This window comes from Rhea pennata, chromosome 22 (genome assembly GCF_028389875.1).
Source record: "Rhea pennata isolate bPtePen1 chromosome 22, bPtePen1.pri, whole genome shotgun sequence".
NCBI classification, from domain to species: domain Eukaryota; kingdom Metazoa; phylum Chordata; class Aves; order Rheiformes; family Rheidae; genus Rhea; species Rhea pennata.
The window spans coordinates 3,432,835-3,454,379 of record NC_084684.1 but is presented as its reverse complement, the minus strand read 5'-3'; the positions used below and the strand labels follow the sequence as shown (position 1 = coordinate 3,454,379).

The following is a 21,545-nucleotide window of genomic DNA, read 5'->3' as shown; positions in this document are numbered from 1 at the left end:
GCAGTTTTAACCTGAATTTCAAAAACAAGCATGTAATTTCCAAGTGCTTACAAAGGCCTGAACCATGCAGTCAGCCCTCCCAGCAGAAAAGTGCTCAGAGAAAGGACTAGGACTTGTGTGCAGATCTAGAATTACTATTATTTTGGGTAAAACACTATAAACACATACACAGCTGTAATATGTTAGAAAGAAGGACTGAAAGCCCCTGTGCACAGAGCTTACACACTACACTAAAATAGGAAATCATTCAAGGAGCAAGAGGTGATTCTAATCACATCTGTGTCCTTCTCATCTTTGCTGTTTTGTTAATATTTATTTCCTGTCTTCTTGCAACAGTTTATTTTAGATACATTCTCTTTCTTTCTTCCTTCTCTAACTCTTAGCAGCTTCCTCCATTCTGCTTTCTACAACTGCACCATTTCCTGAATCTTATCTGCCTCTTTCTCTATCACAGATTGAAGGAAAAAAAAAGTCATCTTCACTCAGAGACAAGCATAAGAAAGCATAGAGTCCTTGGGTCATTTACTGAAGAAAGTAAGGGATCATCACACTCTATTTTACAAAGCCAACAGAACAGGGCCTCATCAGCAACTCCTTCTGTTTTTTAAATTCAAAGAATAGTTAGGTCATGGCAATGATCCCATAGCAATGGCTCTGCTCCAGTGCTGGCGATCCCAAAGGCAGGAAAAATAAAAAAGATGTGGCAGAATATGAGAATAAATGGAGGCTTTAACGTATATTAAAAAAAAGATAAGTTATCCAGTCTGGAGATTATTGGATTTGAGTATGTAAATTCTCCCTGTGTTGCAATGTCAAAAACATTCACCCTGGGCTCTTTGGAGCCAAACTGTTCCCCTGACAAAACCCTATGTACTTTTCAGCTGTCTTTTAGTTAGAAGTTTTCAGTCATATTCTCAATAAAATTCAGTTCTGCTCAGCAGCTAAGTACAAACTGTTCAGGATATTTTTCTAAAACTGGAGACAGAAAGAGAACTTTCTTCCCTCTTTCAATACGCAACTCTGACCATAGGGACAGGGAGAAGACCTGGTAATCATCAGCACAGTGGCTGAAAGATTAAGTAACAAGCCTACACAGTAAAACCCTGGTGAGGACAGTAGAGATACTACTGACCATTGATCTTCGGTGCATCTCTTGGGTACCTGATGCTGTTTTAACACAGATAACCTTTCCAGGCAGGGAATAAAAATAGTGCTACTGCAGAGTTTTAAAATAAAACTTCAAAAACTTCTCAGCAACAATAAGGAAAGGGACTGGTTACTCTTTTTTTAGGTGAACAAAACTAAAACCTTCAGCCTTGACTTTTTTCTGTGGGGACTATGGAGAATTAAAGTCTCCAAGCCCTGCATGAAACCTAAGCAATGAAAAATAGGGGGTCATCTGTTCTTTGGTACCTTACGCGCACTCTTCCACATATGTTTCATGTATGCATAGGTCACTTGGGGATGTACTGTTGGCAATGGATGATCCAACTGTCGAGATGGATCTACTCCCAAGAGCAGGACGAGTGTTTTATGGGCCAAAGCCTAGAAAGAGAAAAAGCTAGTTAAAACCAAAGTTTGTTCTTACTTCTGTTTCACATCCACCCCCGAACTGCCTACCACTTAAAAGCAGTTGTCCCTCTTTAGATAACATGAGCATAGATAGACCATATGAGATAGATCTGGGGACAGCAAAATAAGGCATGGTTGTCAAAGAGGCATACATATTACAAGTGACAAACAGTAGAGCCTGCATATGGCTAAGAGCTGTGGTTTGTCAAGAAAGCCATGAGAGTCCCTGGTACTGGTCCCCTCCTGAGTTTTAAGCCAGAAACCATGGTTTCACTGTCACCAGAACAAAATATGGCCAATGACATGACAAGCAACACCTGCTTCTGAAAAACAGATGCATAATACCTGATTTGGGAAAGAAAAATGTGCTTGATAAGCTCATCATATCAATTTATAAGGGAGCAAGGATGTAACAAGTCAACCATTCCTGCCACGACCTATACTGAAAATAAGGAGAGCTCTCAAACAGCAGCATCATCACCACTTTCTGTACATGTAAGAACACCACATGACAGACCATACGTCGTCTTCTGGCTCTGAGCATTAGATTCTCAATTCCAATAAATTCATTGCCAGTAAAGAGAAGAAAGTCTGATTCAATTTTTTTTTAAAAAAAATGTTGTGAAAGTTCAAATAAGATTGTTACATTTCATGACGCTAACATAACTTTATACATTTGACAAAAAAGTGGGAATTACTGATAGCAGTTGTCTCTGATAAATCAGTGCTACATAAGAACTTTCAGGCGTAGCAAGCAAAACCAAATTGACTCCAAGTCCCTCTCACATGTAACGTTAACCCAGCAGAAATAACGCTTGGCTATAAGTGTTTAACTCTACGGTAATTAAAGTTTCAGCAACTTCTGATCAGTCTTCTTTTCAGAGGAAAATCCACCTCATTTGGATGAGAGCATCAGAAAACCTTACGGTTAAAGTGAGATGACAAAGTCAGCTATTTAAATACTTGTTGTAGAGGGCAGGGGCTGACAATGCTTACCAGTCTCCCACTCTTCCCACACAAGCTGGCATACTTGAGCCAAGTTCTCATGTCCTCGTGAGGATTCACGACAAGAGATCGGACCATCAGTATTCTTTGCCAGTCTTCCACAATACGTTGACAACCCTGAGAGAAAAAAAAGTAGCAAAAATTTTAGTGTGTTCTCTCCAATATACTCCCCATAGCCTTAATTCAGAATCTGAAGGGGCTTTTCCAAGATGGAGAGATTTCAGTACCCACAATTCATAGCAGGCTGACATAAATAAGTAGCTGGCTATTGCCTCAAAACTGCTGTGTGTGAAAAAGTCCCTGACCCTTCACAGCCAAGACGGCATGAGAAGCCAGCTCAGGAGAAAAGGAGAAAAGCTTCTAAAACAGAAATACATCCAAAATTAGGAAAGCTATTTAAGCAATTTCAAGACCAGTCAAGAGTTTCATAACTCTTCTGGACCCAGTTTTAAGGTCTATTTTTGGTTTAAACTGTGACAAGTCTCAAGATGGAAACAGCACAAAGCAAATGGTTAAAAAGATATACTTGTTATTGCCTTTTTTTCCTTCTCTTTGCATGTTGCCATTAGAGAGGCTGGCATAATTGGACTGACATTCTGCCAGAAACTGCAGTCCCAGCTGCTTGTGCAAGCACTGTTTGATAACTGCCTGCCTGAAGGGAGAGCCAGAGCAACACAGTCAGAGCAGGATTTGGGTCTGCACTTGGAAGGTTCAAGGATGCTACAATGAACTACAACTATGGATAGGATGAACACATCTGAACGCAGGGTGCTTGTTGCAATGACAAGGTCTTTCAGGTAACAGTGATACTCTGAAGTTAGTATCATCCAAAGATGGCTTAGATTTAGTTTTGTAGTAGATAGAAGACTGTCCAATAGTAGAAAGTACCTTAACACCAAAGCATCTATTTCTTTCCCATTTTTTTCTTTTTTTTTTCCTTCACAAAATTGAGGGCAGGATAGTTATGCAAAGCTTGTTCTCTGACATTGAAACAAATATTCAACATATTCATCCAACAGGCATTTTATAATTATTAAAAAGAAGCTATAAAATGTGCAAGAACTGTATGTACTGCTTTCAGGACCATAAACAGCTGTGTTCAGACATTACACTTCCTGCCACTCTCAGTCTCTCCACCCTAGTGGAATGCTCCTGAGCTTTTCCAGACAGGAATGCATTTGAGAGACTAAAACCTTTGTCACAGTTTCCCAAACAGTTGAAAAACATACAGCAGCAACAACCTTTCAAAAGGAGGCACATATAGCAGTGACAGGGAAAAAACACTGCATGGAAAAGGATTCTTCCTTCCAGCAGTATATTAAAATTCAGTATAATTTGAACAATTTACCCCAACTTTTTTTTTTTTTTTTTTTTTTCCTTGCAAAAACCATCTCTTTAAACAGTGGTCCTGTAAGAACTTCATATAATGACATTCACTTTCAGTGAAGAAATCCTTCCAGTAAGGAAATCACCTCAACATATTTGGCTGATTTTAAGTATCTACAGGTGCTTTAGATTTTTTTCTTTTTTTTTTTTTTTTTTTTTTAGCAACACAACAGTGTTGCTAAAGGGCATTAGAAAGAGGACAGAGATAATAAGTGGCAAATATTCTTGTACCAGGTCAGAAGGGAACAGACAGTCTTTTAGAAACATGTGAATTCTGTGTCCAGTTTTCCAGCACCATGAGGTAACATGCAGCCAGTCAGGTAACTAGTTCAAACTAGCATTATGGAAACTAACATTTTCAAGTAATATCCAACAGTAAGACAAGCAGCTTGGAGATGTTTCTTGCCTCTTCATTCCACATATATCTACTTCAAGGCTTAAAACATCCTACTGAGGTTCCAGCAGTAGTAGCTCAAAAGACAGAAAGCCTGTAACCATGTAGGCATAGATAATGTTTGGATAGAAAGCAAAATGGAAAGAAAAATCTGCTGAGCCATCACACTGCAACTTGCAAGGAAGCTGTCTGTGCTCTGCACATCATCTACATCCTTGGTCTTTGCATAGATGTACCTGCAGTCTTTCCCACCATATTTGGCGGATGATCTCACGGCGTTCTGGTACAAGTTTATACTGGATAACCTCTTCCAGCTCTGACAGCATCTGGCAGGATACCATAGCCTAAAAGAAACAATTACATTCCATCCCAAACATTACAGAGCAAATCTAGAATTAAGGAGCAATACTTCTGCATCAAAATCTGAAGTATATATGCTGCCCAACAGGTAAAGGACAGACTGCCATATACTGATATGTAGATGACATACTGACCATGCCAATTTTGATTTCTTTTGAGTGGTGGAGCTCATCCTGCAGTTTAATTTGTACCTAGGCTGCTTCTACAAAGTTATATTCATCATCTAAGAAGAAATGTTTAGCTTGTGGGCCTAAACATGTCTTATAATTGATTCAAATACTATTAGGACCTTTTAAGCAACTTCTAAATGTAGTCTGAATCAGTAATGAGGAGAACGAAGGCTAAGAGATAGACGCTTACCCCATAGGCTCGGCTGTAGCTCTCTCCTGCCATGGCAGTCAGCTCAGCATCTAGCAGATCTCTGGCCTTGTCAATGCACTGAAACAGACATTTTTGGAGGAGGAGGAAATTGTTTTGTCCAGAAAGAGTCAACTGCTCAAAATGCTATTCATCTGTTCCACCTTACAAACAAAGATGCCATTATTTCTGTATTTCTGTTCTTCAGCAAGGATCAGGAATGGATGTTACACTGGGGAGGGTAGGAGGGGGGGGAGGATGAGGGAGGGGGAAACACATACAGGAGTGTGCCCAGTAGCAGGTGGAAGTCAAGGGGGTTATCATCTAAAACAGTCTGTAAAAGTTTGTCTTTCCACCAAATAAAAGTTTCCAGTACTTCTGATCCTAGTGTCATTGCAGAGATCAGCAGTAACATTTACAGAGGAAAAAAGTTGACATTTTAGTGCAAGAGAATCAGTTAGAAGAAAGCCTCAAGAAATGTCTCTCTAAAAATATACAACGGTCGAAAATGGGTTTCATGGTTTTATGCGGCCCAGCAGGTTTTTATGAATTTTACAGGACCTGCAAATTCCATTTCTATCTCTGCAAATGCAGCATGTTTTTGAGGCATGAAATACAGTCCTGCTCTGGTTCCAGTCATTCTGTAATCCCTCATCTGCAGTTTTTCCTGTTCAAAGTGTTAAAAGGTTAATCACAAACTCTAGCCCTTTGAATGCCTGGCTTATTTTATCGTGCACATCCCTTAAAAATCTATGTATGGGTTTTGACAGAGCAGACTGTATTACTCTTTTATCTAGGTTGGCAAGTCAGCACCGAATTCTGAGAAATGGTACTTGAGCTTCCTTGGAAAGTAAACAATGTGCTTCAAATTTACAGAGGGGAAAAAGAAAAAATCTGTCTGCAAATCTTCTCCATATCTGACAAGCATGCCAATATTGCTCTGCTTAATAAGCTTCTTAATGGACTTGTTCCTTGCCTTGAGGTCTCTCTCTTAATTTAAGATTTATCAGTGCTACCAGAAAAATTAGAGCAAAAGTTCTTGTACTTCATTCACAGAAGCACCTCACTAAGGAGCTGCAACACAGGCAGCCGTGCACAGAATAGCCATGGAGAATTGTGTGTGTCTTATACTATCCATGCTTTCTATCAAGTTGTGTTTTGCAGAATTACATCCCTGCAGGGATGTTCTGTGCACTTTTTTGTCTCCCAAATAGATCTAAAAATACAGAAGTCTAGGCATGACTAAGGCTTTGTGCTCTACAGATCTGGACCAATACTACCTGTACAGGTATTCACTACCGTGTTTCTAGAAATATAAGAGCTCACAAGACCTTCTAGAAATACAAGCTCAGTCATTAAGGTCTAATATGTCAATCAAAAGGAAGTTATTAGGTAATTCACAGGTTGTAGTCAACTGCTTTAAAATGGCATGCCTTTCCATGCAGCAGTGTAGCTTAGCTCATCTTAAATTAGGTTTTGGGAAGCCAGCAAGAAAGACAGTTACCTGCTGAGCCAATGAGAAAAGGTCTTGATGAAGAGCCAGCACAGCCCTGTAGAAGGCACCATCATGAGTGTCTCTTGGGATCATGCATGTATATTCTTCCATGCTATCCCACTGACCTGCAGAGAAACAGATACCTTCAGCAATACAACAGCCCTCTCGGCAAGATAAGAACATAACTATGTCTAAAAATAAGCAACTAGGCCTGCATTCAGTACAGCACTGAATTCATCTATAGACTCCCTCTACATATAGTATTTGAGCAGAAAGACTGATTCCCATTTGAGCCAATTCAATATGATCTTTTAAAATAAATCAAAATGTACTTCAAGATAGATTTCAGAAGATACTTCAGTTAATATTGCATGATTAAGTACACTCATTATGGATGTTCTAGCACTTTTGTGGTTCTGAAGTTAGTTAAAAGTATTTGGGCTTCCACAGTGTTGCCTGTCATACATCACGTAAGCGTGGCTGGACGGATACATTACCTAGACCCCAGGCAGCAGCAGCAGCCATCCTGGCCATCTTAGCTTGAGTTTCATCGTTGACCTGTGTCCACTTTTCACAGCATTGCTGGTGGAGCTGTCCCCTATGAAGAATCCACAATTTCTGATCAGCAAAAAGCTCTAAGAATTTCACTTTGTTTGTTTCTGAAGGTAGAGGAGAGAGGAAAAAAAGAACCCTCCCCCCCCCCAAAAAAAAAACCCAACAAATCCCCCCCAGCCCCTAGGATTCACCTCTTCTCTGGCCAGCTCAGAGGCATGCTAGGATGATGATAAATCACCTATTATCAGAAAAGAACTTAAAACAGACTATGCTTTGAAAACATGTCCAGACAAAAGTTTGCATCTGTTCTTCAGAAGTCAGTCAGACCTCTTAACAACTGAGCTATCAACACCAGCCTACAAATTCATAAAAAAAAAATCTGAGGGAAAAAACCCAAAACCAAAACCTGTCAAACAAAGGATATTTAAAACTTATTTGCAAGTGACAATACAAGGAATATATAATCTGAATAGTTTGTCCGTGGCTCCCACTATCAAACATTCTGCATAAACACACCAAATTTGAAGACAAATTAAGGTATCAGGGCTGCAGCAATCTAGTGTGAAAATGCATCATAGCAGGATCTCAGGGTGAACTCTCTCGTCTCCAGTGGAGAGGAAACATTGGGATGTTTTATATTATTTCTTTTAAATCAACTATGAATGCTCTACTGATCAAACCAATTTTTCTGAGTGTTGCAGTTTCAGAATTTCTCGGGTTGGATACTCTGTAGCAGCGGAGTAGCTTGCCAACTGTGAGGGAGTCCAACTTGCCTTCTTACTATCATCCTCTCCTCGCAGAAGGGAAGATGAATTAGAGAATGATGGTATGCCACAGGCAAGGCAGTTACTCTGACAGCTTAGTGGCCCAGGAAAAAAAAAATGAAAAAACAAACCAAACTGACCAAGAGCAGTAAATCAAAACCTAATTGATGCTAATAAAGAAGAATGGCTCTCGTGGACACAGCTAACAGGAGACAAATGGCTAAGTATGTTTTGGCTGTACTTTCAAAATGTCACTGCATGGAGTACTGAGATTAAGACGCTGTGTAGCATCAGTCTTAGATGAACTATCACACGCTGTGAAGCAGATTCAAGTAGCATGAACTGCCAAGTTCAACGTTACTAAAGACAGCAGTAGCCAAACCAGATGAAGGGAATCCTCAGTCTTGGGATGATGTCTCTATAGTCAGTTGTGATGGAGGAGAGAGCTCTTGCAGTAGCACTTCTGAACTGTGAAAAGCATCTGAATACAGATGGTTATAAGCAGAAGGGAGTACAGTTTTACAGTGGAACATACACAGATCCTTGTAAGCCTGTCTCTAAGAATATGCTTATTTTTGGGGTTTTTTTTCTGTTTTTTTGCCATAATCGTGTTAATTCCTGCATTACAGCTCAGCGTAGTCTCCTGAACTGAACTGATGTTTAATTTCCCCTTTAAGACACCACTGTAAGTATCAAACATTTACTTCACTAGTCATATCTGAATACTACATTTAATTTTAGACTCTCAGACAGGTTCTGGAACCTCTGTGCCATACTTTATATATAGGTAGCATCACAGAAGGCATGAAAACGTTCCCTGCTTTTTTGTTTTGTTTTATTCTTAAGATTTCATTTTTCCAAATGTAGGGAAAACAGAAAACTCAGGTTCTTTCTGAACACTTCCAGTCACCTCCTGCGGCACAGATTTTTGCATTAAGATCTTCAAGTTTTAGGTTCAATTTTTTGACACACCTCACCGTCTTTCAGATCCTTTTGGAAAAAAAGGACAGTGAAAAAGGGTGAGAATGCCAGAGAAAGCCCCATCAGAATGGAAGGAAAATAAAAATTCCAGCAAGACAGTTTGTACAACATACAGGCCAAAAGACATTAGAAAGAGAGCAGCACTTTTTTCTTTTTTTCCTGTAAGAACATGCATTATCCAGACACAGAAATTTTCTCTTTTTATGTCAGAAAAATATTGACTGCAAGCGAAAGTATTGGGATGGTCCTCATCACTACAGACTGTCAACAGATACACAATATCTAGCTCTAACAGAGGAACAGAATCCTTTTGTAATATACTTGTCATTAAAATGTGATGAAGCAGATGGTTCAGAGATGATACTTTACACAAATCCTTGTCCTGCAGGAGGGAGAAATTCTATAAATCCCTAATGGGATCTGTCTACTTCTTAGAAAAAAAGATGGAGAAACTGACCAGTAAGAAATTGTATGTTTCTTAGCAAAAAAAAAAAAAAAAAAAAAGATAAACCCAATATGCCCCCCCTCCTCCTGCTCAATCTAAAACAAAAAGGAGGTTGAGAAACCTGAATGCTGACAGCATTTTTCTAACAGCTCTGTTTCTCCAGCAACTTGAGTAGTAAAATGAATGTGGTGGAGAGGAGTCTCCTTCCTGTGGGTTCATGTCAGGACGCATCAGCAGAGAGCTCTAGTGAAATGGAAAGCTCGACAGAAAGGCAGGGCCTGAACCAAATAACTTATGCCCCTGGGTACAACTGCATAATACAGCCCCCAAGACATGTCCTCTCCAATTATCCTCTTTGAATTGAAGTGAGCAGGGAGAAAAACAGAAGCTCCTAGTTAACTAACAAGTTTTAAGTCACCACCAGCTCTTCCTCTCATGAAAACTGACTCTAACCAGTTACACGTTGATAGCACAGATTTAACACAGGTTTTGAAATACCAAATGTCCACAAAGGCAAGACCTAACAGATGCTAACAAAGAACAATAATGAAAGAAACTCAGACACCTGAAAGGGACTTGGCAAAAGGGTTTTAAAATGAGAGCATTTTATTTGGCATAACCTTACCTAGACAATTACTGGTAAGCAGGCAATTTTGCTAACAGTTGTGCAAAAGACTATGCATTCTTGATAAGCACAGGTCCAATGATGAATAAAATACAAGTTTCTTCTCACAGTTTAATCAGAGATAAAAGGAGCTCATCATGGTCCTGTTTTCCAATGCTTGCTTTTGACAAGCACTGCCCATTTAATGTTTCCTGAGAGGTCCTCTCTATTTTTAATTTATTCCTTCATTACAAACGGGGTTGATCTGATCATAAGATATATCTGAAAAAAGACCTGTCACCTTATCAGACGGTTATTTCCAAAAAAACCCTGGAGATCTAATTTCTAATGCTGACTTTGAGGAACAAATTGAAAAGGCATTGGAAATCTTCTAATGTTCAATTAGCAGAAGTAAATAGGAATTCAGTTAAAAGATAAATGTCACCTGGATGACAGCATCCAGAAAAGAGTTAGGCACCATTTTTAAAGTACGGTAACTTGCTGTATTTCTGAAACAAGAGGAAAAATCTATAAAACAGAAAGACAGGAGGAGGCAGCAGATGACCTTGATATGGCACAGACTGCTTGATATAACTAGCCTTCTCTTGATCTCTAGGTGTTCCTTTCTTACCATTCACCAAGTGCTTCCAAGCAACGCATTCGTCCCAGCATCAGCTCAGGATCATCCTTGTTTGTGTCCATCTTCTTGTCGTAGGCCACCAGAGCATCTTCCCATTCATGAAGCTTCTCATACCAGGTAGCCTGAATTTCCTGAGGGATAGAGGAAAAAAAAAAATCAGAAGGAAGAACAGTATTCATATTCACCATTCTGTAGTAACTACTGCAGCTTTTCCTGGAACATCCAGTGTCTGTGTTGGTTCTCCAGCCCTTTGTTTATTCTAAATATCCTCAAAGACTAGTCTAATACAGAGAAAGACTTCAAGCTAGTGAGAATATATGAATCCTGAGTATTGCTCAACCTGCACAGAAATAAACTCAGGTTTAGCAGATAGATGAATTCCTTATCTTCTTGCTCCCTGCCACTGAAAGAGAGCTGGGCTGTATCAAGTTCTTTGTTTTTTTGTTTAAGGTTGTGGGCGGGGAGGGGAGAACAGTAAATCTATAGAGTATTCCACTTTCCATTACTGCATATGCTTGCATTTAAACAAGAATGTGTTCAAGAATGAAGAAACTAAAGGGAAAAAGACTAAACAGCAGAGAGTGTGCCTGTTACTGCTAGGACCATTTTTCAATGCAGCAAATGTGTATTATGTTGGGGTCTAATCATGACCCACACAGGAAAAGACTGCAGCTGGTAACAAAGGCTCTAAAAATAAGCCAAATGATGATCCTCAGCAGCTGCACAAACCTTTCTTCAGCCTCCCATTTCTACATTTTATTTCTAATTTTCAAGAAATAAAGTTCTTTGGATCTTTGATATTTTTTCCATACTGATCCCTGCCAATGTTTCTTCTGCTCAGTCCTTGGCAGCTCTTGTCTTGATATATGCTGTAAAACAGATCCCTTTCCCAGTCCTGTGGGCAGGGTCAGTACAAACCATGTTCTACACATCACAGTCTTCCACTTGTGACATTTATATACCAATTCTTTAACCTCTCAGCTCCATCATAATATTTCAAGTAGATTCCTAAACATAGTGCTCACAGTTCCTCTTAATTTCTTTCACTGCTTATTCTGGCAAACTCTTCATTTAGAACTGCATTACTGTTAAAGAGTGAGATTAGAATTAGGTAACATGGTGCTCTGCTCAATCCACCCTAGGAATCACAAGAAGCTGCAAAGATGTTTTAAGTCAATTTTTCTCCACCAAAGGACTTTTTTTCTAGTGTTCTTAAAACAAAAACAACTTTATATAAAAAAACATTTCTATCATTAAACACTTAAGGCCTACCTCAGATTCCCTTCGTTTGCACTGCCCCTGGGAAAACTGTATGATTCACATTTTTTATCTTGATCTGCCCTTTCAAACTTGAAAAGGGTTTTCTCCAGTTTAGATATTGTGTATAGTTAAGAGTTTAGGTTGCAGGGCCATTGATCTTCTGGCCTATAATATTATGTGGAATTATTTGTCAGCCACTTACACCACAACAATCAAATACACCAATAAACCCCTAAGATTATCACTTCACCTGCAGAGAGATCTCTCTCCACATGGAGCACAGCAGTTACTTACATGGGGAACGAGCACAACAAAATTTCACAGTTGGTTTGAATAATACACGAAGAGAAACTAGCTTCATATTTTAGAGTGGAGAACAAAAATAGGACTGCAAGATGCATACTCACACGGGGAAACCAAGAGACATGGAGAAGAGAATCATCCAGCAGGACTTACCAGCTCCCCAAAGTGCTTCATGGCGTATTCCAGTACCCCAGCAGCTGCTTCTGGCTGTTGCAGTTTATTGTTAATGCTGAAGAGGTGGGAAGAGAAAGACCATTTAATACAGTTAGCAGTGGTTAGGAGTGAGTACAAACTTCTGCTTAATAATACCAAGATGTATCAGTTGTAAATAGTCATCTTCAAAGCTTTGAAGTGAACGATTAGACTACAGAAGGGACACAATGGTTCCATATTTGCAAGACAATAGGTGCACATACAGTGCTACGCAAAAAAGTGAGTGTATGTCACTACCAATTCTACAGAGCAGCCTACACAGGGAGAAAAACAGTTGCCAATAGTTTGTGAGGTAAAATTCTCCCAATTTCTCTCCACCAGGTATGTCCTTGTCAAGTTACCAGCTCACGCATTGTGCCCCCCCCCCCCCCTTCTTCAATCCGCTTCTGGAGAAATACTTGCTGGCTGATCTCTGCTTTTCTTTCTAAAAAAAATTAGAAGCCAAAGTAATTCTGGATCTACCAAACAGTGCAAACTGCCTTACAAAGTAAGGCGCTTTTCACTAGGCCAGAGTGTGAAAAATACTGCAAATAAAATATGTAAGTCTCCTTGGCACATGTGCTGTGCTCATTACAGTCACTTGCAGAACTGCCTGACCACGTTCAAAGTTTTACAGAAACTTACTATTTTAGATTAACTTTTCAACAATTGATAAAAGGCATCTGAAATGCAAAAAAACAGAGAAACAAGAGACTAAAGATTATGCAGTAAAACCTGAGGCTGTGCTTGAGACTTCTGTGATTTCTTGTGTGAACAAGAATTTACTCAACATGTGTATTAGCAGAAAAAGCACCTTAGTGAAAAACCTTTTTATTAGCTTTAATTTATTGTTGTAACTAGCTTCCTGGATCCACTGGATAAAGAACTGGACCACTAACATTCCATGCTGGAAACAAAACTGTTGCAGGACATTTTCTGACTACCCATCCAGAAGATTTCACTTGGAACCACTGCAAAAAATTGTGGTATGATGCCTTTGCTTCAGTATTCAGATTCCCTTTTGGAAGTAATTGTGTAACATGACAATTCACTTCACTTCTATTTATATGACAAGAAAAATAATATCGCAGAAATGCAGAGTTGTAGTGCATTTATTTCTTAGGAGAAAGTGCATATGAACTGTCAGTGCCCAAGGTGTAGGTACTGCTAAATCTGTGTCAGTGGAAGGATAGCTAGAGAGGAAAGCTATTCCCTTTGTAAAGGATCACTAACAACGCTGCTGGGAAGGATTCTGATCTTTTGCTTCTTCTAATTCCCTGGCCACTGTTTTTTCCCCCACTTTGCTGTCATAAAAGTATTCAAATGAGATTTAGCACAGTGATCAGAAAGGGCAGAGCTTGAGCAAAGGCTAAGAACACATCACCATCACACTTGCAAAAGACAGGCACCCCAAAATGGGAAGCTCTTGGAATAAATCCATGCTGTTTTTAGCAAGAGTCAAAGAACTTACTACCTCCACACTTCCCAAACAGCAGCTAGACAGCAGTGCCTTATAAAAGTGATAAATGACTGTCACTTTTCATATCTTGATGATTTAAAGAGCTATTGGCAGACACATCATTTCCAGCATGTCAGACAGTAAATGACTTTCAACTTATCTTTCTTGTCAACAGTTCCTAACAAATTGGCCATTATCTTTTATTCCTTAACAATTACCGCTGCTCTTTTGCTAATACTCCCTGGTGCACCCAATTACTTAGAAAAAAAAGAAAAAGAAAGAAAGAAAGAAAGAAATTTGGTACATTCTTGCATTTTTGGCTGCCCAGTGTAGAAAGAAGTGTTCCTTACTTAACCAAAGTAGCGTGCTATTAGCTTTAGAGAAAGAAAGAGGGAGAGAGGGAGCTGGGGAGAGGAGATAATACCTTGATTTTGATTTAATAGAATATATGGCAGTAGATGCAACATTGTGTTGCCACTATCCATCATAAAGTAACTCTTGTATTAACTAATCTAGCCCACACAGTGTGCAGAGATTAAGCTAAGTAATTTTGTGGATCTGTTAATCAATCTTGCTAAGTCCTCTATGCACATATGCCAGAGATGCTTGGAGAAGATGCTTAAGAGTCTACATCAGAAGCTCATCTTGCCATGTTAGCTCCTCTAAATATAAAAAGGTAAACCGATTCCAAATCACCTTGGATAAATAAGAAGGGGAATGGTCACACAATAGAGTAGGAAGTAATTTTTCATCAATATTGACTTGTGTGCTTTTAAAAAAAAAAAAAATAGAGAAGCACCCCTTTGCATCTGCCTTGTAACTCCTTAATGCAAGCCATCTTGCTCACACACACACACCGAGATGGGCTTTGAGGGGGCTTTGAAGTCTCTGAGCAACTTATTGCCTGTAAGTTAGTTCAGAGAGAATGAAGTGGGAGGTGTGAAAAGCAGGATAAAGGTTTCTGTGAGAAGATGACAGAGCAGGCATCCCTCTTTACACACTGCTAACATTATCCTTTACAAAGAAGTTCAGGATAATGTAAACATTTATTGATTTTCAATTAAGTGTTAGGAACACAAAGCTGTTTTTATGTATAAACCAGAAGATTCAAACACAAAATCCTCAAATTACAAAAAAAAGAAACAAGCTAGTGACTGGGAAATCCCCCAAACCTGTTGTGAATCATTTAGTGTTCTGATATAGCAAGTTAAAAGAGTGCTTACACAAAACCAAAAACAAACAGAATCATCTGCTTCAGCAGAAATAGCCATAAACACTGAGAAGCATAAAATCATAAAAACCCCTCCAAAGCAAGGCTCACGGATCAAAGTCTCCCTTATTAATATGGCTGAACATTCACTGACTTACTTTTGAGTAATAAAACCTTGGTAATCAATACCTCATTCTGCTATTCAGTATTACACACTATGGGAAATGCAATTGCATGCAGGTTAATTAAGGAATTAAAAGTCAAGGTCAGAACTTAAGAAGTGGGATTTCTGCTTTCTCTTATCTGCTGGATTCAGCTCTGCACTCTCTGATCACTGGAGGTTTACTGATAGCTCCAGAAATCTCTCCTACCACAGCTGGCTGAGACATGCTTTCAACAGACCCACAGCTTTCAGGGAACAAGTTCTTTGCTATAAGTGGGCCTGCAGACTGCACTTTTCTCAGAAAAGCATTTCTCAACGAAGCCCTGTCAACCCGTTCAGAAATTGTGCCCTTCTGTGCTTCTCTCCCCTTCAGCTTCCTAGGGCTAAAGCGCTGCCCCCGCTCCGGAGAGGCCTTGCCCTCAGGCACAATCTTCTTAAATCCTAAAACATTCTTAAAGAATGACAAAGCTGTTTTCCAGTTGTTGTGCTGGAGATGGGACAGAATGAACAATGTTACCGAAAAGCAACCAGCACACGGAAGCCCTGAGGGATGAATATTCCAGCCAGGCAGAGTTGCCAGTGGGTTTCAGTCACAGTGTTGCTGCTAAGAATCATGGATTAGGATCGGGGGATGCAGTCTCCTCCTACCTGGAAATGATAACCACAAAATCTTTTTGGATTAAAGTGGGAAAATATCTCCCAAAACAGAAACAGTGTTGCTGGCCAACCCAGACAGTTACCTAAAGGTTTCTTCACTGGATGGTGCCGTTGCAGTTGTTCCTAATTCGAGATATGAGGGTTATTATTAAGGCGAGAAAGATTCTCCGTTGTTTTCCTGTATCCCCTAGGGTAGCACAGATCCAAATAAAGATTACCTGATACAGATGGAAGCTAGCAAAAACCACTACCACCAACTCTACTCAAAGTGGATAAGCTCTGCAGCAGCCATAAAGGAAGGCTGACCAATCTCCTTTGCTGGAAGTTCTTAGGTATAGGTTTGACAGGTCATAAGCTATATATTTGGTCTTTCAGGGATGGCCTGCATATATAGCTATACTGCCTGGTATGAACTGGCAGAGTCTTCCAATATTGCATTCTTGTAAGGCCAAAGTTAGAGATTAGGCATGCTTTGATGATGAAGACAAAAAAGTCTAAATCTATGTTTACTGTGCATATACTTAATGGCACATTTAACATTATATAGGATGTTTGATATTTAAGGACTGCTTTTATCTCCAGAATTAAAAGAATACAAAGAAATATGCTTCCAGTTGCTTAAAATTAGAAAGAAAAACTTCAGAAACATCTAGCAGTATCCAGTTAATATTGGTTATTCAGTGCACAGGCCTTACATTTCTGCCTTTCTCCTAATACTCTCTGAATGCCTTTTGTTATGTTGACAAGTAACATCCCAAATGCACTTCAACAGTATCTATTTACCACATCTAAGTTATTTTCATGATACTTCAATATTGTTATATAAGACACACTATTTTGGCCTGGATAGCAACATCTTTTCTGGCAGCGTTTTGGAGGGAGGAAAGTAAAGCTATTCATGAATTGTTTTCATTAAAGTGATACTCTTAACTAAAATATTTCAAAGCTAAGTCTCTTAAATGTCATATGTATATGTATATAAATCTTTTAAACAAAACAGAAGCCATCTGCATTATTTGCTTAATTAGACACATCAGAGCAGATGGATGAAAGAAAGCTACAGGCACAGGCAGTCACAGGAGACAGTGGAAGACTTTGCAGCTCTTTGGAGACAGCGCTGTCTCCAGTCTGCAGGTAGGCAATTAAAATGGGAGACTGCAGCAGTAAGAAAATTGTCCAAGTCTTAGCAACAAGACTTGGACAGACTGAATAAATGCACTAATTTCACAGTTTAATACCTACCACCTGATTTCATATTGTATGCAGCAAACCAAACGCTTAAACCTCTCCAACAAAACAGAACATCAGATCATGATGTTTTCCTTCAAAATGAGGATTAGTCAGCTGCAGAACTGATTTCCATCAATAGTTTTAAATGGGTTTATCCCACCCCAAATTTTGCAGAGAGCTACATTGTAATGGGAAACAGTGACTATCCTTGACAAAATCCCTGATCTAAAAATCTTGCATGAAAATTTTCAAGTCTTTGAATTTTTCTACAAGGTAACATTAATATAATTTCTGATTATCAAGGTATCATTTAGTCCTTTATACATCTAAGACTTTTATATTTAAAACATAGCCAGCTTCCAAGCTAGAACTGCAAAACAAGCATGCACATTATTTAAGAGAAATACCCTCCTATCACTTGTATATTTCAAAGGCTATTTAAACAAAATCCAGACATGGATTGGGAATGAAAAACAGTTTTATTGCCGTAACAGCTGCCTTCAGCAGGAAAAGCACTCAAATGATGAGCTTTTCTCCTCCACCAACCCTAGCCATAATGTCTAACACTTACTAGAAATATTCTCTTTTATATGGTCCTTGGATTTTTCCAGTTCACCCTCATCTCTGAGGGTCTCCAACAATACTCTGTCACTCAAAATTCATTAAGTTTAAGACCTCAGAAGAGAAAGCAGACAGGATTCTTCCCAAGGTTCTAAACAAACAAAAAAACCCAACAAAAAACAAAAAACAAAAACCATGCACACACAAAAGAAACAAAACACCTCAAAATCAAAATCTTTGTTTTAACAGGGCCTTTTGGTGGTCTCAAACCTAACCTTCTTCTGTGAGGGAATATACACTTTTTATCTGCAGAAAGTATCTCAAAAAACTTGGTAAAGAACCCTTATTTTTGCAATAATGCAGCTTGTGCACAAAGTCTAGACAAGAGGCTAATTTCTTCTTTTTTTAGTCTCTATAATTCTGTTTAAAAAGCTGTCATATCTCACAAAAAAATTACCCACCTAGATTAAGCTTGTTTTTCTTTCTGAAGAACTGTGGAGAGTTTGCCTGTGGGATTAGAAGTGGAAGGCATTGCTGCTTTGTGGATACTTTGGGGAACACATAATCCTCTGGCACAGGGAATTGGGTTTGTTTGCCAGTTTCTCCAATTCTACGGTTTATTTCTGTTTACACATCTCTGAGCCCTTGATTCAAATTTCAGAAAAACAAACAAATAAGACAAAAAACCTACCCTAGCAAACCCCAAATACAACAAATCTCCATCATGCCACTAAAAAGTAATCCCATGCTGGGAACCAGTAGTTTTGGGAAATCAATACCAGCACAGAGTTGTTTTCAATAAGCAGTTGTGATGACTGACTGCTTTCAGACCAGAAAAGCTCCCCCTTCACCTTTTCAGCAAGGGCTCATCATATCACTTATAGGCATTAAAGGTGGCCAGATTCCAACGTCGATATAAGTGGTTGCAAATCAAATAAAAGCATTCATGACTTTTGAAAGAAAAGGCAGTGAAAATTAGTAAAATAAAATTCTTAGATAGTCCTGCTCATGCTGCAAAAAGTTTCTTATCACCTACTCTTTATTATCTAGGTTCAGTTAAAAAATGGAAGAAAAAAGTTACCAAGAAAATATTTATGTAAAAAAGCTGAAACAGAGCTATTATCTTTAGGTATAGATATATGAAGAAAAGATGCACTAAGGAAATGCAAACATCACACACCATTCCAGGAATTGCATGAGTGGTTTGTTTCTCAGGCCTTTCTCACCTGCTCCATCTATTCCTATTGTATATCTTCATATACATTTACAGTAGACAACAATTTTATTTGATTTTACTAAGAATTTAGTCATTAAAAACAAACTATAGCAAGGTGCATATTAGAACATTCTGAACATCTTCAAAGCCAGAGCGGAGCAGTCGCACACTCCTTGGCTGCCTGGGCAGGAAGCACAGAGTTTCACAGAGCTTCTGCAGAGTGTGGACTTCCTGGGATCTGCCAGCAGAGAACGACTGAGGGCAGTCTTTGCCATCTCAGCAAGCAACAGGAATGCTAGTTTCTAAGCTTTTGCTGGATGCACATTGTTTTGCAATGACTGGCAATCAAATAAATAGCCACAGGGCACGTAGCTTTTCTTCTCATCTCAGCTTCACATATGCTAAAAACTCATACACCCACCAGAACCGCTCCCCAGAGAAGACAGTCATTTACACCCACCTCCAATTTAATCTGGCACTCCAGGAGCAAGATGCATCTGTCCTAATTAAGTAATATTAATATACTTCCCTAATTAGGTAACATCAACTAACAACCAACTTCATAAGTGTAGCGTGTGTGTTAACTGCAACCAAGTTTAGATTCAAATCTCCCAACTACTTCAGACCTATATCCTTAATAAAGTAAAAAAAGTATTTGCCCCATGTTCTTGACTAAGATTTTATCTTTCGAGGTGCCATGTAGCACAGTTTCTCAGCATACAAAATGTACGCTGCCCCTATTAATGGAGAAAAACTAGAGTGAAGGATTTCAGAACAAATGATACTGAACTGTTACTGGGAGAAAAGGGACGGGGTGGGGCGGGGTACAAGACAGAAAATGATAAGACTAAAGGAGTATCACCTCTGTTTTAAAACAAGCAAATCAAAGTATTCCAAAAGACAGATGGCTTGCTTTAGGATACAATTTAAGGGATGAACCCAAAATAAAACCCTTGTTGTCTCATTTCCACTTAAATACTTCAGTATAGAGGAGGAATTCAGGGACCTCTGCACTGTTTTTTTTTTTTCTTTCCTTTTTTTTTTTTTTTTTTTTTTTTTTTTTTTTAAACACAGGACAGTAACTAAGTGCTTCAAAGAGCTTGTCTAAATCCTGGATCCTTCCAAAATTTAAATCAAAAAAGAATGTAAGGACCTACAAGCATCTTCTCTCTTCCAGATCTGCCCCTCCTAGAAGGGTTCACAGACTACAGGACAAAGAATAAAGGATTATGGTAAGGTGGAGCAGCAGCAAGGTGGATCTGGGTCGTACATAGCAGGATAGGGGTATTAGCAGGGTGGCTCTCTGGGGTGGAGAAATGAGAGTTTGGCCTGTCCTATTCTTTGTTCCAACTTCAACAAAACATGTTCCTCATCACAGAAAGCCTGAGAAGAATTTGCCCCTGGGAACGACAGAAGCTCCAGCTGGAAGAAGGCTCAGACAGGATTACAGGCAGAACAATAAGGTCAAGCTTCTGTCTGTGTGCAGTGGTACTTTCTGAAGTAAAAAACACAGTTTTGCTATGGAGGTCTTCTGGAAAAGGCAACTGAAGCCAAAGGTCTGTTGTAAATACAAGGACCTCGTACTTTCACCAAATAGTATAGTACTTGACATTCCAACTAAAGGAGTTTGGCAACATCTCAGGTCACCGAAACCACACAGAAACCTCGCATGCTAATACTGCGGACAAGAGGGGATTTTGCCTGAAGTACAGCACACAGAGTCACCCGTGATAAAACTCGACATCCACACTGACTGTTCAGAGATCTCTAACTCTGATCTCTCTTCCTCTCTCCAAGAAAATTCAGCATAGGCAACATCTGTAATCATACTCCACCCCTCCAATGCTTTGGTGCTTTCATCTTCCAAAAATCTTTGTATCCTCTGCAAAAGGTCCTTCACTGCTGTTCTGCAGAAAAGCTATTAGCCAGCTGGGATACAAATTAGACCTGGAAACACACATCTAGCAGTAAGCGTAACACAGCTGAGGGGCAAGAAAGATTGTACCTACAAGAATTTGTGTTCTCATTGCTCTGAAGTGGATTGTCAGATCAACAAGGCTTTTCTAATCTTGATTGAACAGAAATCCTGCTGTCTCCTTGGCCCAGTGAAAGAATTCTAGATGGTACAGGATGGCTCAGTTCTGTTTATCCTCATTTTCTTTGTAAAATGAAAAAGATGAGCAAGATGAGCTTTTCGTTTTCCCTTGGACATCAACTGCTATGGCATTTTCCAGAGCAGCAAATGTATGAGCCATCTACCACTTCATCTTTACCTTATCTCTTTCCCAATCAGAAACTTTGCAGGGAGATGCAAGAATCCACGTGCTGAGCACTTACAGAACAACCTGCCTCTGGAGAAACAATGTATCTGCAAGGATCTAGAATAAAAGCCATTGTCGTTTTGAAAAAGAGTACACCATTGTCAAAATGCTTCCACTGTAGGATCAAACAGCTATACCAACCTTCTAACTGTTAAAGAATATAAAAGAGAAGACTGGAAGTCACCATCTCAGCCAGCTGATATTTGACCTATACTCTGAATGTTTGAAGATTTAAATTTATTCTTAAATCCACACTTGATATAACTGTGGACACAGAAGTATTTTCCTCTCAAAATTGTATTAAGAATCTAGCCTCCATAGCACTGGAGTTTGACAGACTGATAACACATCTTGCAAAAAAACCCATCACCTTTTGTCAAAATTTAAGTACTCTGTCTTCCAGCATTATTGAATG

The 21,545-nt window shown here is 39.2% G+C and overlaps 1 protein-coding gene across 6 annotated transcripts in view; it reads right to left on the bottom strand.

Annotated features, from left to right (window-relative positions):
- MTOR (mechanistic target of rapamycin kinase) overlaps window positions 1-21,545 on the bottom strand; it is a 67,400-nt gene that overhangs the window by 17,253 nt on the left and 28,602 nt on the right. For all 6 annotated transcript variants that reach the window (XR_009960588.1, XM_062593613.1, XM_062593615.1 and 3 more), the window contains 8 exons: window positions 12,275-12,350; window positions 10,550-10,689; window positions 7,067-7,167; window positions 6,579-6,694; window positions 5,078-5,155; window positions 4,594-4,701; window positions 2,569-2,694; window positions 1,414-1,545 (listed from right to left, as the gene is read on the bottom strand). Coding sequence is in view for 5 of the 6 variants with exons in the window: in XM_062593613.1 (XP_062449597.1) it covers window positions 1,414-1,545; window positions 2,569-2,694; window positions 4,594-4,701; window positions 5,078-5,155; window positions 6,579-6,694; window positions 7,067-7,167; window positions 10,550-10,689; window positions 12,275-12,350 (877 nt within the window). In the remaining variant the exon portion in view is untranslated. The remainder of the gene's footprint in view (window positions 1-1,413; window positions 1,546-2,568; window positions 2,695-4,593; window positions 4,702-5,077; window positions 5,156-6,578; window positions 6,695-7,066; window positions 7,168-10,549; window positions 10,690-12,274; window positions 12,351-21,545) is intronic.